This window comes from Ursus americanus, chromosome 29 (genome assembly GCF_024610735.1).
Source record: "Ursus americanus isolate L20-20 chromosome 29, mUrsAme1.1.p, whole genome shotgun sequence".
Taxonomy (NCBI): Eukaryota; Metazoa; Chordata; class Mammalia; order Carnivora; family Ursidae; genus Ursus; species Ursus americanus.
Window position 1 is genome coordinate 24,321,343 of NC_142155.1, and position 15,896 is coordinate 24,337,238.

The 15,896-nt window shown below is 39.1% G+C and overlaps 1 protein-coding gene across 4 annotated transcripts in view; it reads right to left on the reverse strand.

Moving 5' to 3' along the window:
- The window catches only part of FBXO9 (F-box protein 9), a 41,739-nt gene extending 27,092 nt beyond the window's left edge, over positions 1-14,647 (reverse strand). Inside the window, exons 1-2 of one of the 4 annotated variants that reach the window (XM_045802455.2) lie at positions 14,563-14,647; positions 10,430-10,513 (exon numbers count right to left, since the gene is read on the reverse strand). In XM_045802455.2, coding sequence (XP_045658411.1) covers positions 10,430-10,513; positions 14,563-14,577 — 99 coding nt within the window. In that variant the 5' untranslated portion in view covers positions 14,578-14,647. Of the gene's footprint in view, positions 1-10,429; positions 10,514-13,343; positions 13,587-13,708; positions 14,102-14,562 lie in introns of those variants that run through there. The other 3 variants (XM_045802465.2, XM_045802481.2, XM_045802474.2) reach the window with 3 other exon arrangements.
- Between the last annotated feature and the right edge of the window lie 1,249 nt (positions 14,648-15,896).

Here is a 15,896-nt window from a genome sequence, read left to right on the forward strand (position 1 = left end):
AGCAGGAGAAAACAGTTCCATACAAGGGGAACCCCATAAGGCTATCAGCTGATTTTTCAGCACAGACTTTGCAGGCCAAAGGGGTGGCATGCTGTAATCAAAGTGCTGAAAGGAAAAAAACCTACAACCAAGAATACTCTACTCAGCAAGGCTATTACTCAGAATAGCAGAGAGAGAGTTTTTCAGACAGAAAAAAGTTAAAGAAATTCATCACCAGTAAACCAGCCTTATAAGAAATGTTAAAAAGAATCCTTTAAGGGGAAAGAAAAGGCCATAACTAGAAGAAGATATTGATAGAAAAAAAAATTCACTGGTAAAAACAAACACACAGTAAAAGTAGGAGATTAATACTTACGAAGCCAGTATGAAAGATGAACTAATGTAATAAAATCAATTATATCTATAAAAATTAGTCAAGGGATACACAAACTAAAAAGATGCAAAATAAGACATCATATACAAAGAACAGGGAATGGGTAAAGAAAAGTTAGTGCTTTAGAATGCATTTGAACTTAAGTGCCCATCAACTTAACGTAGACTGGTACATGCACAGGATGTGATAAATGAACCAACCCCCTGGTAACCGCACATGAAAAACCTATAATAGATACACAAAAAATAAAGAGGAAGGAATCCCAACATAAGACTAAAGAAAGCCATCAATCACGAGGGAAGAGAGCAAGAGAAGAAAAAAGGAACACAGAAAAGCTACAAAACCCCAAAAACAATGAACACAATGGCAATAAGAATATACCTATCAACAAGTAGTTTAAATGTAAATGGACTAAATGCTCCAATGAACAGACAGGGTGGTGAATGGATAAATAAACAAGACCCACCTATTTGCAGCCCATAAGAGACTCACTTCCCAGTCTGAAAGATGCCGGCAGAGTAGGTGGACCCTGGGATAGCTTCATCCCATGAATACAGCTAGGTAACTACCAAATCACCCTAAATACTTCAGAAATTGACCTGGAGACTGGCAGAACAAACTCCACAACTAAAGGTAGAGAAGAGGTGACATCAAAGACAATAAAAGTGTGGAGACACAGCTTGGGAGAGAAACAGATCATGGACACTGAAGTGGGGAGGGAGTCGCATTTGCAGAGAAGGGCTAGAGACTGACTAGCACACAGGGGAGAGCGCAGAGTGGACACCTGCTACCTAACTTGCTTATACCAAACCCCACCATCCCATGCTCCAGAGGTACCACCCTTCCCAGTCACAACTGCCTCAGTCCCACTGTGGCAGGCCCCTCTCCCCTAGAAGCCCAGCCCAAACCCCTGCCCCCACCATGTTTCCCAACCCAGGAGTTTTGTAGGACCTTAGTTCTGGTGGCAGTGGTGACAGGTGTCATTTCATAAGCAGACCAGAGTACACCTGGTTAAAACTCAACACATTCAGGCCAGGGACCAAACACTGTCCATAACAGGCAAAGAAAGCCTCTGCAGACTGGCCTGAAGCATAAAGTGGCCAGGACACAACAGCAGAGTGCACATAGCACACACTGGAGACACAAGACTGCAGGGCACTATAGGACCTCTTCTTCATAAGGCCATTACCCTCAAGAACAAGAGACCTAGCTGACTTTCCTAACACACAGAAGTAGGAACAGTGACTTAGACAAAATGAGAAGACAGAAGGATTTGTCCCAAATCAAAGAATAGGACAAGGTTAAGGGCAGAGATTTAGGTGAAACAGATATGAGTAACTTGCCTGATAGAAAATTTAAAGTAATGATCATAAGGATACTCACTGGAGTTGAGAAGAGTGAAAGATATCAGTGAGATCATTAACACAGAGATAAGGAATAACACAGAGATAAAGGAGTCAATAAACGAAATGAGGAACACATTTGATGGAACAAACAGCAGGCTGGAAGAAGGAGAAGAACAAATCAACCTAGAATACAGAGCAATGGAAAGTAATCAAGCTGAACAAAAGAGAAAAAAGAATTATACAAAATAAGAAAGAATACACATTCTTTTCAAGTGCACACGGAACATTCTCCAGAACAGATCACATATTAACCTACAAAACAACCTCAACAAATGCCAAGAAGAGTGGAGACATACCATGCATCTTTTCTGACCATAACACTATGACACTAGAAGTCAACCACAAGAAAAGATTTGGAAAAACCACAAATATATGGAGGTTAAGTAACATGATACTAAACAATGAATGAGTCGACCAGGAAATAAAAGAAGAAATTTAAAAAGTACATGGAAACAAATGAAAATGAAAACACAACAGTACAAAATCTTTGCAATGCAGCAAAATTGGTTCTAAGTCTACAGTAATGCAGGTCACCTCAAGAAGCAAGACAAATCTCAAACAAACAACCTAAACTTACACCTAAAGGAGCTAGAATAAGAACAAACAAAACCTAAAACCAGAAGGAAGGAAATAGTAAAGATTAGAGCAGAAATAAATGATAAAGAAACCTTAAAAAAACACAATAAAACATATCAATGAAACCAGGAGCAGGGTCTTTGGAAAAAAAACAATAAAATTGATAAACCTCCAGCCAGACTTATCAAGTAAAAGAGAAAGGACTCAAATAAAATCACAAATGAGAGAGGAGAAATTATAACAATACCAAAGAAATACAAACAATTATGGGATTATGAAAAACTATATGCCAACAAATACACATCTAGAAGAAATGGATAAATTCCTAGAAACGCATAAGCTATTAAAACTTAAAAAGAAAGAGAAAATTGAACAGACCGATAATTAGCAAAGAAATTGAATTAGTAATAAAATTAAAAAAAAAAACCTCCTAACAAACAAAGTCCAGGACCAGATGGCTTCACAGGGAATTCTACCAAACATTTAATTAGCAATAATTGTGACTCAGATAAACATCATTGGCTATAATACTGCCAGTGCCGAAAGCTCTACCAAACATTTAAAGAAGAGTTAATACCTATTCTTTTCAAACCATTTCAAAAAGTAGAAGAGGAAGGAACACTTCCAAATTCATTCTATGAGGCCAGCATTACCCTGATAACAAAACCAGATAAGGGTACCACTTAGAAAGAGAACTACAGATCAATATCCCTGATGAACATAAATGCAAAAATCCTCAACAGAAACCAGCAAACTGAATCCAACAATACGTTTAAAAAAAAAAATCATTCACCACAATCAAGTAGGAGTTTTCTTGGGTTGCAAGGTGGTTCAATATTTGAAAATCCATCAATGTGATACATCACATCAATAAGGGAAAGGATAAGAACCATATAATCATTTCAATAGATGCAGAAAAAGCATTTGACAAAGTACAACATCCTTTATGATAAAAACCCTCAACAAAGTAAGTTTAGAGGGAACATATGTCGACATAATAAAGGCCATATATGAAAACCCCACAGCTATATGGTCAATTATTTTTGCCAAAGCAGGAAAGAATATCCAATGGGAAAAAAACAGTCTCTTCAACAAATAGTGTTGGGAAAACTGGATAGCAACATACAAAAGAAGGAAAGTGGACCACTTTCTAAACACTCTACACAAACATAAATTCAAAATGGATTAAAGAACAAAATGTGAGATCTGAAACCATAAAAATCCTAGGAGAGAGCAAAGACAGTAATTTCTCTGACACTGACATACCAACTTTCTTCTAGATATGTCTCCTGAGGTAAGGAAAACAAAAGCAAAAATAAACTATTGGGGGGACCACATCAAAATAAAAAGCTTCTGGGGGACCTGGGTGGCACAGTTAAATGTCCAACTCTTGGTTTCAGCTCAAGTTGTGATCTCAGGGTCATGAGATCGAGTTCCGCATCGGACTCCACACTGAGCATGGCAGCTGCTTAAATTTCCCTCCCTCTCCCCTCCCGCCCCTCCCCCCATGCACTCTCTAAAATAAATCAATCTTAAAAAAATAAAATAAAATAAAAAGCTTCAGCACAGCAAGAGAAACAATCAACTAAACTAAAAGGCAACCTATGGAATGGAAGAAGATATTTATAAATGATGTATCCACAATAAAGAACCGGTTAGTATCTGAAAAAAATAGAGAACTTAGAAAACTCAACACCCAAAAAAACAAATAATCCAATCTGAAAATGAGCAGAAGACACAGACATTACTCCAGAGAAAACATACAGATGGCCAACAGACATATGAAAAGATGCTCAACATCACTCATCATCAGGGAAATGCAAATCAAAACTACAATGGGATATCACCTCACACTGTCAGAATGGCTAAAATCAACAACATAAGAAACAACAGGTGTTGGTGAGGACATGGAGAAAAAGGAACTCTTGTGCACTGTTGGTAGAAATGCAAACTGGTGCAGCCACTGTGGAAAACAGTCTGGAGGTCCCTCAAAAAGTTAAAAATAGATTCTTCAATCCAGCAATTGCACTACTGGGTACTTACCCAAAGAATACAAGAACTGGTGCAGCCACTGTGGAAAACAGTTTGGAGGTCCCTCAAAAAGTTAAAAATAGATTCTTCAATCCAGCAATTACACTACTGGGTACTTACCCAAAGAATACAAGAACACTAATCCAAACAGATACATGCACCACTATGGTTTCAGCAGCATTATTTACAATAGCCAAGATATGGAAGCACCCCAAGTGTGTCCATCACTTGAGGAATGGATAAAGAAGATGTGGTATAAATATACAATGGAATATTATTCAGTCATTAAAAAGAATGAAATCTTGCCATTTGTAATGACATGGATGGAGCTAGAGAGTCTAATGCTAAGTGAGATAAGTCAGAGAAAGACAAATGCCATATGATTTCACTCTGAAGTGGAATTTAAGAAACAAAAGAGCAAAGGGGGAAAAAAAGAGGGAGACAAACCCTCAACTATAGAGAATTCTTAACTATAGAGAACAAACTGATGATTACTAGAAGGGAGGGGGGGTGGAGGAATGGGTTAATGGAGATGGAGGAATAGGAACAGGTGATGGAGATTAAGGAGTATACTTGTCATGCTGAACACCAAGTCATGTGTGGAATGGAATGGTTCAATCACTGTATAACACGCCTGAAACTAATATAACACTATATGTTAACTAACTGGAATTAAAATAAAAACAAAAAGATCAGTTTGTACAAAAAAAAAAATACCTTTTTCCAAAGTTTATTTTATGTAATAGGACTAAATAAACTGTTACCAAAAGAAAAAATAATTTATTCAGCTATGAAGATGACAACAAAACATAGTACCCAAGGCCTAAGAACTTTACCAAGTTTCAACTTCCATGTAGAATATTTAATTCACAGTATATCTTCTCTTTTTCAAAATAATTTGTAAGACTAAAATCAAGTGTGACAGAAATATTTAGAGATAAGCCAATAAAGTGTACCCTTTACTTATTTATTGTATGTTTAGTCAGAAGAAAAAAAGACTTCATATCCGAAGACACACACAAACTAAAAGTGAAGGGAGAGAAAAATATATACCATGCCAATGGAAGCAAAAAAAAAAAAAAAAAAAAAGCAATACCTATATCAGACAAAACAGACTTTAAAATACTGGAGCAAGAGGCAAAGAAAGGCACTACATAATACTGTAAAACGGATAAAAGGATCAATCCAAAAAAAGTATATAACAATTACAAATACCTATGCACCCAATATAGGAGAACTTATACACATAAAGCAAATATTAACATAGAAAAAATGGACAGTAACACAATAATAGTAGGGGACATGAACACCTTATTTACATCAATGGGCAGATCATCCAGACAGAAAATCAATAAGGAAACAAAAATCAATGAACACACACATACACACACACAAAAATCAATCAACACAGTAGACCAGCTGGATTTAACAGATATATACAGAACATTCCAACAAAAGCAACAGAATACACATATTTTTCAAGTGTAAATGAAACATTCTCCAAGACAGATCACATGTTAGGCCACAAAATAAGTCTCAATAAATTTGAAAAGTTTGAGATGGTTACCAGAGGGGAGGTGAATGGGAGGATGAGTGAAACAGGTGACAGGGATTAAGGACTGTACTTGCTATAACGAGCACTGGGTGATGTATGGAATCACTATATGGTACACCTGAAACTAATATAATACTGTACATTAACTATGTTGGAATTACTATAAAAAATAAAAAAATAAAATATCTGAAATTATATCAAGCATTTTCTCTGACCACAACACTATGAAACTAGAAATCAATTACAAGAAAAAAACTGGGAAAAGCACAACCACACAAAGGGGCTAAATAACACATTACTAAACAACCAATAAATCAACAAAGAAATCAAAGAGGAAATCAAAAAATACATGGGAGACAAATGAAAATGGAAATACAATGGTCCAAATCTTTGGGATGCAATGAAAGTAGTTCTAAGAGGGACATTCATAGTGATACAAGTTTCTATTTCAAGAAGCAAGACAAATCTCAAATAAACAATCTAACCTGACACCTAAAGTAACTAGAAGAAGAATAAAGCCCAAAGCTAGTACAAAAAAGGAAATAATAAAGATCAGAGCAGACATAAATGAAACAGACTAAAAAACCAACAGAAAGAGTCAATGAAACCAAGAGCTGGTTTTCTGGGAAGAAAAAAAAAAAATGTTTTTTAGCCAGATTCATCAAGACAAAAAAAGAACTCAAGTAACTTCAGAAATGAAGGAGGAGAAATAACAACTAACACCACAAAAATACAAAGAATTGCAAGATAATATTATGAAAAAGTATATGCCAACAAATTGGACAACTTAGATGAAATGGATAAATTCCTTGAAAAATACAGTCTTCTAAAACTGAATCAAGAAGAAATAGAAAACGTAAACAGATAAATTACCTTAACACAATTGAACTGGTAATCAAAACACTCCCAACAAACAAAAGTCCAAGGCCAGATGACTTTACCAGGTGAATTCTATCAAGGATTTTTTTTTTCCTATCAAGCAATTAAAGTAGAGTTAATACCTAAAACAGAAAAGGATTTTCCAAATTTACTCTACAAAGTCAGCATTACCCTGACACCAACAAAGACACTACAAGAAAAGAAAACTACAGGCTAGTATCTCTGATGACCTCAGATGTATAAATCCTCAACAAAATATTAGCAAAGTGAATTCAGTAATACATTAAAAGGATCATGCACCACAATCAATGGAATTTATACCAGGGATGCAAAGGTGATTCAATATATGCAAATCACTGTGAAACTTCATTCTAACAAGAGAAGTATAAAAACCATATGATCATCTCAACAGATGCAGAAAAAGTATTTGACAAAATTCAGCATCCATTCGTGATAAAAACTCTCAACAAAGTGGGTTTAGAGGGAACACACCTCAACATAAGAAAGGCCATAATATGACAAACCCACAGCTAATAAAATCCAAATTTTTCCCCTAAGATGCCCATTCACCACTTTCATTCAACATAGTATGGGCAGTGCTAGTGGCAGCAATCAAACAAGAAATAAAAGGTATCCATGGGGTGCTTGGGTGGCTCAGTTGATTAAGTTAGTCCAACTCTTGATTTTGGCTCAGGTCATGATTTCAGAGCTGTGGGATCGAGCCCCCGTGTCAGGCCCCACACTGGGCATGGAGTCTGCTTGGGATTCTCTCCCTCTCCTTTCCCACACCCCCTCAACTCCTGTGCATTCTCTATCTCTAAAAAAAAAAAAAAAAAAAAGAGGGGCACCTGGGTGGCTCAGTCGTTAAGTGTCTGCCTTCAGCTCAGGGCGTGATCCCAGAGTCCTGGGATCGAGCCCCACATCAGGCTCCTCTGCTGGGAGCCTGCTTCTTCCTCTCCCACTCCCCCTGCCTGTGTTCCGTCTCTTGCTGGCTGTCTCTCTCTCTGCCAAATAAATAAAGAAAATCTTAAAAAAAAAAAAAAAAAAAAAAGAAAGAAATAACTAAAAAGTATCCAGATTGGTAAGGAAGAAGTAAAACTGTCACTATTTCCAGATATATATATATATGAAATCCCAAAGACTCCACCAAGAAACTATTTGAAGTAATAAATGAATTTAGTAAAGTTGCAGGATACAAAATGAATATACAGAAATCTGTTACATTTCTGTATACTAAGAACAAAGTAGCAAAAAGAGAAATTAAGAAAACAATCCCATCTGCAATTGCACCTGAAAGAAATTACCTAGGAATAAATTTAACTAAGAAGGTGAAAGAGCTATACTTTGAAAACTATAAGACACTGATGAAAGAAATAGAAGACAATACAAATAAATGGAAAGATATCCTATGCTCGTGGATTGGAAGAATTAATGTTGTTACAATGTCCACACTACCCAAATCAAATCTACAGATTCAATGCAATCCCTGTTAAAATATCAATAGCATTTTTCACAGAACTAGAACAAATAATTCTAAAATTCATACAGAACCACAAGGACCCTGAAGAGCCAAAGCAATCTTGAGAAAGAACAAAGTTTGAAGTATCACAACTCTGGATTTTTAAGATATGCTACAAAGCTATGGTAATCAAAACAGTATGGTACTGCGACAAAACCAGATACAAAGATCAATGGAACAGAATAGAGAGCCCAGAAATAAGCTCACACTTCAACGGTCAGTTAATCTACAACAAAGGAGGCAAGAATATGCAAGGGGGAAAAGACAGGCTCTGCAATAAATGGTGCTGGGAAAGGATGAAAAAGAATAAAACTGGACCACTTTCTCATACCACACAAAACAAACTCAAAGACCTAAATGTGAGACCTGAAACCATAAAACTCCTAGAAGAAAACACAGGCAATAATCTCTTGGACACCGGCCTTAGCAACATCTTTATGGATATGTCTCCTTAGGTAAGGGAAACAAAAGCAAAAATAAATTGCTGGGACTACATCAAAATAAAAAGCTTCTGCACAGCAAAGGAAACAATCAACAGAACAAAAAGGCAACCTACTGATGGGAGAAGAGGTTTGCAAATAATCCAAAATATATAAGGAATTTATACAACTCAATACTAATAAAACAAATAATCCTATTAAAAAATGGGTAGAGGACTTAGACATTTTTCTAAAAAAGACAATGGCCAACAAGTACATGAAAAGATGTTCAGCATCACTAATTATGAGGGAAACGCAAATCAAAACCACAATGAGGTATCACCTCACACCTGTCATAATGGCTAGAATCAAAAAGATAAGAAATAACAAGTGTTGGTAAGGATGTGAAGAAAAGGGCACCCTTGTGAATTGTTCCAACCACTGTGGAAAAGAGCATGAAAGTTCCTCAAAAAAATAAAAATTGAAATAGCATACAATCCAGTAATTCCATTACTGGGTATTTACCCAAAGGAAACTAAAACTGATTTGAAAAGATTACATGTACCTCAAAAAAAAATAGTTAAAAAAAAAAGAAAAAGATATATGTACCTCTCTGTTTATTGCAGCATTGTTTAAAACAGCCAAGATATGGAAGAAACCCAAAGTATCCATCAACAGAAAAATGGATAAAGATGTTGTGTGCATGTGTTAATGTATATGTGTGTACACACAAACAACAGACTATTACTCAGCCACAAAAAGGAATAAGATCTTGCTATTTTTGACAATATGGATGATCCCAGGGAATATAATGCCAAGTCAAGTAAGAGAAAGACGAATGTCACATGATTTCGCTTGTATGTAGAATCTAAAAAAACGAATGAAGAAACAAGAAAAAAGAAATAGATTCATAAATACAGAGGAGAAAACGGTTGTTGGCAGAGGGGACAATGGCGCAATGGGAAAAAAGGTGAAGGGGATTAAGAAGTACAAACTTCCAGTTATGAAATAAGTCAGAGATGAAAAGTATACCATAGAGAATATAGCCAATGATACTATAATGGCAATTGGTGTCATTATAGTTAAATATATAAATCTTGGCACCTGGCTGGCTCAGTCAGAAGAGCATGTGACCCTTGATCCTGGGGGTTGTGAGTTTGAGCCCCACAATGGGGACAGAGATTACTTAAATACATAAATATTAAAAAAAAAAAAAGAACTGATAAATCTTCATAAGTACAATCAATTTTTGCTTAGGTGTGGAAAGCAATGGAATAAGAATTAAATATACGCTTGACAGAGAAAGACAACTATCATATGATTTCTCTCATCTATGGAACATAAGAACTAGGATGATCAGTAGGGGAAGAAAGGGATAAAGAAAGGGGGGGTAATCAGAAGGGGGAATGAAACATGAGAGACTATGGACTATGAGAAACAAACTGAGGACTTCAGAGGGGAGGGGGGTGGGGGAATGGGATAGACCGGTGATGGGTAGTAAAGAGGGCACGTATTGCATGGTGCACTGGGTGTTATACAGAACTAATGAATCATTGAGCCTTACATCGGAAACCGGGGATGTACTGTATGGTGACTAACATAATATAATAAAAAATCATTTAAAAAAAAAATAATAAATAAATAAATAAATATACGCTTGAAGAGACATGCCTGCAGATCGGTTTCAGCAGGGCTTTCATTTTCATCATCTTCTGCTCTGACAGTATCAGAATGACAATCTTCCTCAGCTTCTGCCTGAGGGGAGAAAAACCAAAAGAATCATCAGGAATATGCGCACATCAGTTTCCCTTGGTAATCCACATCTCCTTGAGCTACCTGCCCAGGTAACTATTTAGTTGTTTCTCTCTAGGTATCTCCTTCACAGTTAAGTTTAGTGATCTGATACTTTCCTAACACTGTGGAATAAACAACTTCGCTGGGCTGCAGTTAAAATGTTTTGGTAGGTGATTTAAAACAACGTTGCTTGCTTCAAAAAAATAACATGTAGCTGTGGCACAGTGTTCAGCAAATAATTTTTGTTTCATGTATCACTTAAGAAACAGTTTTTAGTCCACATTTGGATGTCCTTCCTTTTACATGACTGGCATGTTACCAATATGTGAATATGACTTTTGTCTGTTTATTCTTTTAAATGTCCTAGGAAAGCTCATTAATCAAAGACATGTAATAGTGAATGTTTTTGTAAAGAAGCTGGTTCTGTTTCACAAATGCAGATTTTTACATATTGGATTGATTGAAAGCGGAAAAAAACTGGACTGGAATTACTGTGCAATGGCCTGGGGCTTAGTCCAGGTCTCAGGTCAGTTTCCTTACATTTTATCCTTGTATTCTCAACATATGTTTGCTAAATTAAACTGAATCCTACCTTCCAGGAAAAATGACATGTTGCCTCAGGTCAGTCTGTTGGCTAACAGACTTATTAGCAAATGGGACTTGCTCAACACTTCATGTGTTCAGTCCTATAATGTGGCAATAGGGGAAATGAGCTGAGGGCCAGAAATAAGAAATAATGAAACCAATTTCACTTGTTCCAAAGACGTAAGCTTTGTAATTGTAGATTTTCATTGTAATTTGTTTCTAGGACAAAAACATTTACAGTTACACACATTTTTTAACTTGGCCACCAGGCAGACTTGCAATACTCTACAAAGCAACATAAATAAGCCCCACTTCTTATCTCTGACAACCAGACTCAAAGCAGAGGTGCCTTTAAGATTAGAACTAGTTGGTATAAGATAAAAGTGCTGGGCACACTGTAAAGGATAAATTAATGAAAAAATAAATGAAAGAGGCCAAGATTCTGAATTAATTTCCACAAAACTGGAAAATGGAAGCATTAATATATCATCAAATGTATTTTTCAGTGTCTTTAACCTGGGAGCTTTCCTACTTATAGGAAAATAATGAAGGACTTCGAATTTATAGATTCCACTGAAAAGGCTCTTTCTATTCTCCAGTAAGAGGCTGATTTATTACTATAAACTCTAAGTACAGCTAATGGGAGGGGACCTGAGCTCCCTAGGATATCCTCTTAGTAATTCAGCCTTCTAATTCTGTCCTAGCAGTCATGCTAAAGTGACTTCTTTCAAGAGCTTTCCCTGCTCTCTCCAGCTCCAAGCTCTTGCATATGCTGCTTGCTCTCTCCATCCGGAATAACTTCTTCCTCACTTGGCTATTTCTCATCCTTCAAGGTTCAGCTCAGGGATTATACCAGTAAGAAGCATTTTCTGGTCCTCTGAATCGCCTTTGTTTTCCTACAATGCCTGTGCTTGGATCGCAGCTCCTAACACTTGTATTGACATTTTGTCTCTTCCCTAGAGTCAGTAGTGCATTGGGAAAAAGGATCAGTCATGTTTGTAATCTCAGAGGGCCAAACACATAGCTTGAGTCACAGTAAAAGCCTGTCCAGGCCTCAGCTTTCATATCTGTAAAGAGAGGTGTTGGATATGGTTAACTTCTGAGGTCCCTTTTCATAAATGACATTCTATGATTAAAAGTTTACCATAAATCACCTTTGGTGATTTGATTTGGTTATACAGAAGATCTAATATTGTGCTGGGGGTCTAGCATTATGCCAGGCTACTAATTAAGTGCTCAAAAAAATTGCCTGAATTAACAAATAAAAAGTCATGCGGGTGTAGAGTGCATATCTCAAGGATGAGGAAAAGAAATGAGAGATCAATAACACAGAAAGCGTCTTCTCCCCTGAGTTCCTGTGTTATTCGTTAATTCTAATCCTTTATTACTTCAATTCTGGCAAATACAATGACTATCAAATTGGGGGTTTTACTACATTTTGCCAACTCAAATACCACTTGAAATAAGTAGGTCCCCAGCTGTCACCCAGAGATTTTCACTTTATTTTTCATAATTGAGTCTGACCCAAACAGTGCCTTTCGCTTGAGTAGTTTATGTCTCCATCATTTTACTCCTGTTATACACACAGGATTAATGAAATATAAAAAGTTAGATGCTTAATCGTGGTCAGAAAATCACTTCTGAAAGTTGAAGGGCATAGTCAATTACTGCTTTTTCTATCCTCCAGTTTAACTTAATAAAATCAAGTCCTTCAGCTATCCGTTTATTCAATAAATATCTGTCTACAATGAAATCATTAGTCTGGTATCATTTCACACTTGATTCATTTAATCCTAGCCAGAGATTAGTTTCTCAGATGGGAAATTTATTCAAAGCTAAAGAAAGGTAGCACAGACCAGAGACTACATATTCCAGCATGCAACAGTCCCGTGGAATTTGCGTTGTCAATTTGTGGAGCTTAACTCTGTCTCTCTCCATTTGGACCGCACTGACGCTGCTCAGGCCCTCACCGCTACCAAGTGAGACATAATCCCTCTGATCCCACACCGCCAGGACCGCCTGCCAATATCCTACTCTCGGCACTGACCCATCACCGGGCAGGTGCGTCCTAACCCCAGGACTCCTTAAAGGACCTGAACGGCTTCTCCGTGGGTACTGCTTTCCGGAGGGGGTAGCAATCAACAAGTGTCTCCGTTTGCCAAGGCTCCCCTCCCCTCCGCCAATTTCAGACGCTGCAACGGCTCACCTCAACCTATGCTCACTGCTCTTGATAAAATCCCTCGAGGGGGGTAAGACTGGCTCAATGTCCTCAGCGAACCAAGAAAAGGCATTCTTCTCCGCTGTCCTGCACACCCGCTCTTCCTCACATCGGGTCCCGGCTACGGCGCCGGGGGGCGGGGGGACGGCAGGAAGGAACCCCGCGGAGCGGTCAGGGCTGGCACCCGCTACACTCCAGCTCAGGCCAAGGGCCCTACAGTGGGTGGCGGCCGAGCAGCTCCCACTCCTCCCAGTCTCCACTTCCCGCTCTCTCGGGGCTCCTCCCAGGCCTAGCCCCTTCTACACACCGCACTCCCGCCTCGCAGTGTCCCTCCGAGCCCCCTCCCGGGTTACCATGCTGGCGGGGCAGCCGGCCGCGGTCGAGGGGCTTTCCGCGCGCCCTCTGCACCGCTCCCCCGAGGAGGTGTGCTGGGTGTCCGGGTGTCTACTCCTGCCCGTCTGCTGCAACGGGGCTTAGCAGAGTTCTCGGTCGGAGAAGCGCACCAGGCAGCGGCAATAACTGCGGGCCCGGCGTACGGCAGCCATCTTCGCGGGGCAGGGGGCCAGATCCGGGCGCGCTAGAGCGACGGCCGGGAAGTCGCGGAGCGGAGGGACGCCCGCTGCCAGCGGAGGCCGAGGACCGTGCGAGCACCAGAGCGTCGGCGCTGCTGGAAACCCCGGACGCCGCGGCGGAGCTGCCCCCTCTACTGCGGAAACCTGTGCCGACGCACTGAGCATGCGCAGTACCGCCACTGCTTGCGTGCGCCTCACAACTCCCCTGCCTCGCGTGCGCTGCCTAGTGGAGAGGTCGGTGGTGTGGGCCTACTGTGTGCGCGAGGCGGAATTGGCAGTCAGGTCACCCATTTGCTGACCCCCAGTTCAACCCACGTATTTGTCTCAGCGACCTCCTTATGCAAACTTGAACAAGCATTATCTAAAAAATGTTTATAACACAAATTTAGGGTTGAGACTCTAAAGCAAACATCCCTTAAGGAGCTTTGAACTTGGTGCTCCGGGAGGTAGCTACACGCTTTTCAGGGGTTCTCTAGAGTTTCACGCCAGGAATGCAGGAAACAGTGAAACTTCACTACAGTCACAGGCTGTTACAATGACTAAACTTTTTGAAAGCACGGATTTGGAGGTTAAGGAAAAGATAGGCTTAGGGGAGAAGCAAGAGGTAAATAAGGCCACCGCAAGGCTTGTCTTACTACAGATCTCATCATGCAACCGGGAAAAGACGTTGAGGCTCCTAAGGCCCTGAAACCCGAGTCCGGCCGAGATGGCTCCCGGGATGTACTCTGGGATTTGTAGTCCGCTGTTCTGCGTAGAGTGCCGGAACTTACCGCGATACTAGCCCCACCTCTTAAAGTCCAAACACCTGACGTTGTTTCCTAAGAAGACACTTTATATTTATCAGGCAGTTTGTTATTTTTTCCACACTTTACATTATTTCCAATACGGAAGTTTGCATGCTCTGTGAAAACCTACTGTCTTACAGCCTCTTACCTTCATTTGGCAAACATTTACTGAGTTTCTACGATTTCTACCAGGCGTCAGGTACTAGCAGTAATCAAGATTCCCAGATTCTAGTTCCGCGAGCCCACAGAGTTTTAAGTCTCTTATCCATTATTTTATTCGGGAGATATTAGCAATGTAATACATCGGCTGCCTCGGTGGCTCAGTCCCTTAAGCGTCTGCCTTCAGCTCAGGTCATGATCGCAGGTCCCGGATCTATCCCTCATTGGACTTTATGCTTAGTGGGGATCCTGCTTCTCCCTCTACCCCTCCCCACAGCTTGTGCTTTCTCTCTCTCTCAAATAAATAAAATCTTTAAAAAAAAAAAAAAAAGGAGAAATGCAATACATCTTCGCAGAAAAATAGAGTAAAAAAAGGCGGGTGGCAAAATGGTGAACTACAATAAGGAAACCCAAATGCTTTCTTTTAATATTGGATGATCCACCCTTCAGGTAGGTGTTTTTATTTGCTCCCTGAATCAGCTACCTAGAAAAAGTACCTTCATGTTTAACGAAGACCAAAAAATTTAATAGTTTTTAATCTTTAAAGGAAACTTAAGTCTTTTAAGGAAGACTTTCCTCTCAATGACCTCTTTAAAATTGGATTTTGCAATTTAAATGGGGAGGGGAAGGTCAGATGTAAGGATTTATAATCAAAGAAAGTAATATATGTGACTCATGAACAAAAAAATCAGTTTTGCAAATGAAGACTGAGGTATTGAAATGTTTTCAGAACTACTCAATTTCATTAAACGTGTTGAATGCTAATTTAAGATACCTTGGTTAATTAATACAGATGATTTCTATTCTAGCTAATAATAAAGGTTAATAAAATGAGAATTAGTATTCGTAATGGTAAATTAAGCACCTATTTTACTAAAATGCTAAAATGGGGGCACCTGGGTGGCTCAGTCAGTTAACCTTCTGCCTTCAGCTCAGATCATGATCCCCGGGTCCTGGATCAATCCCTCATTGGGCTCCATGCTTAGTGGAGAGCCTGCTTCTCCCTCTCCCTCTGCTGCTCCCCC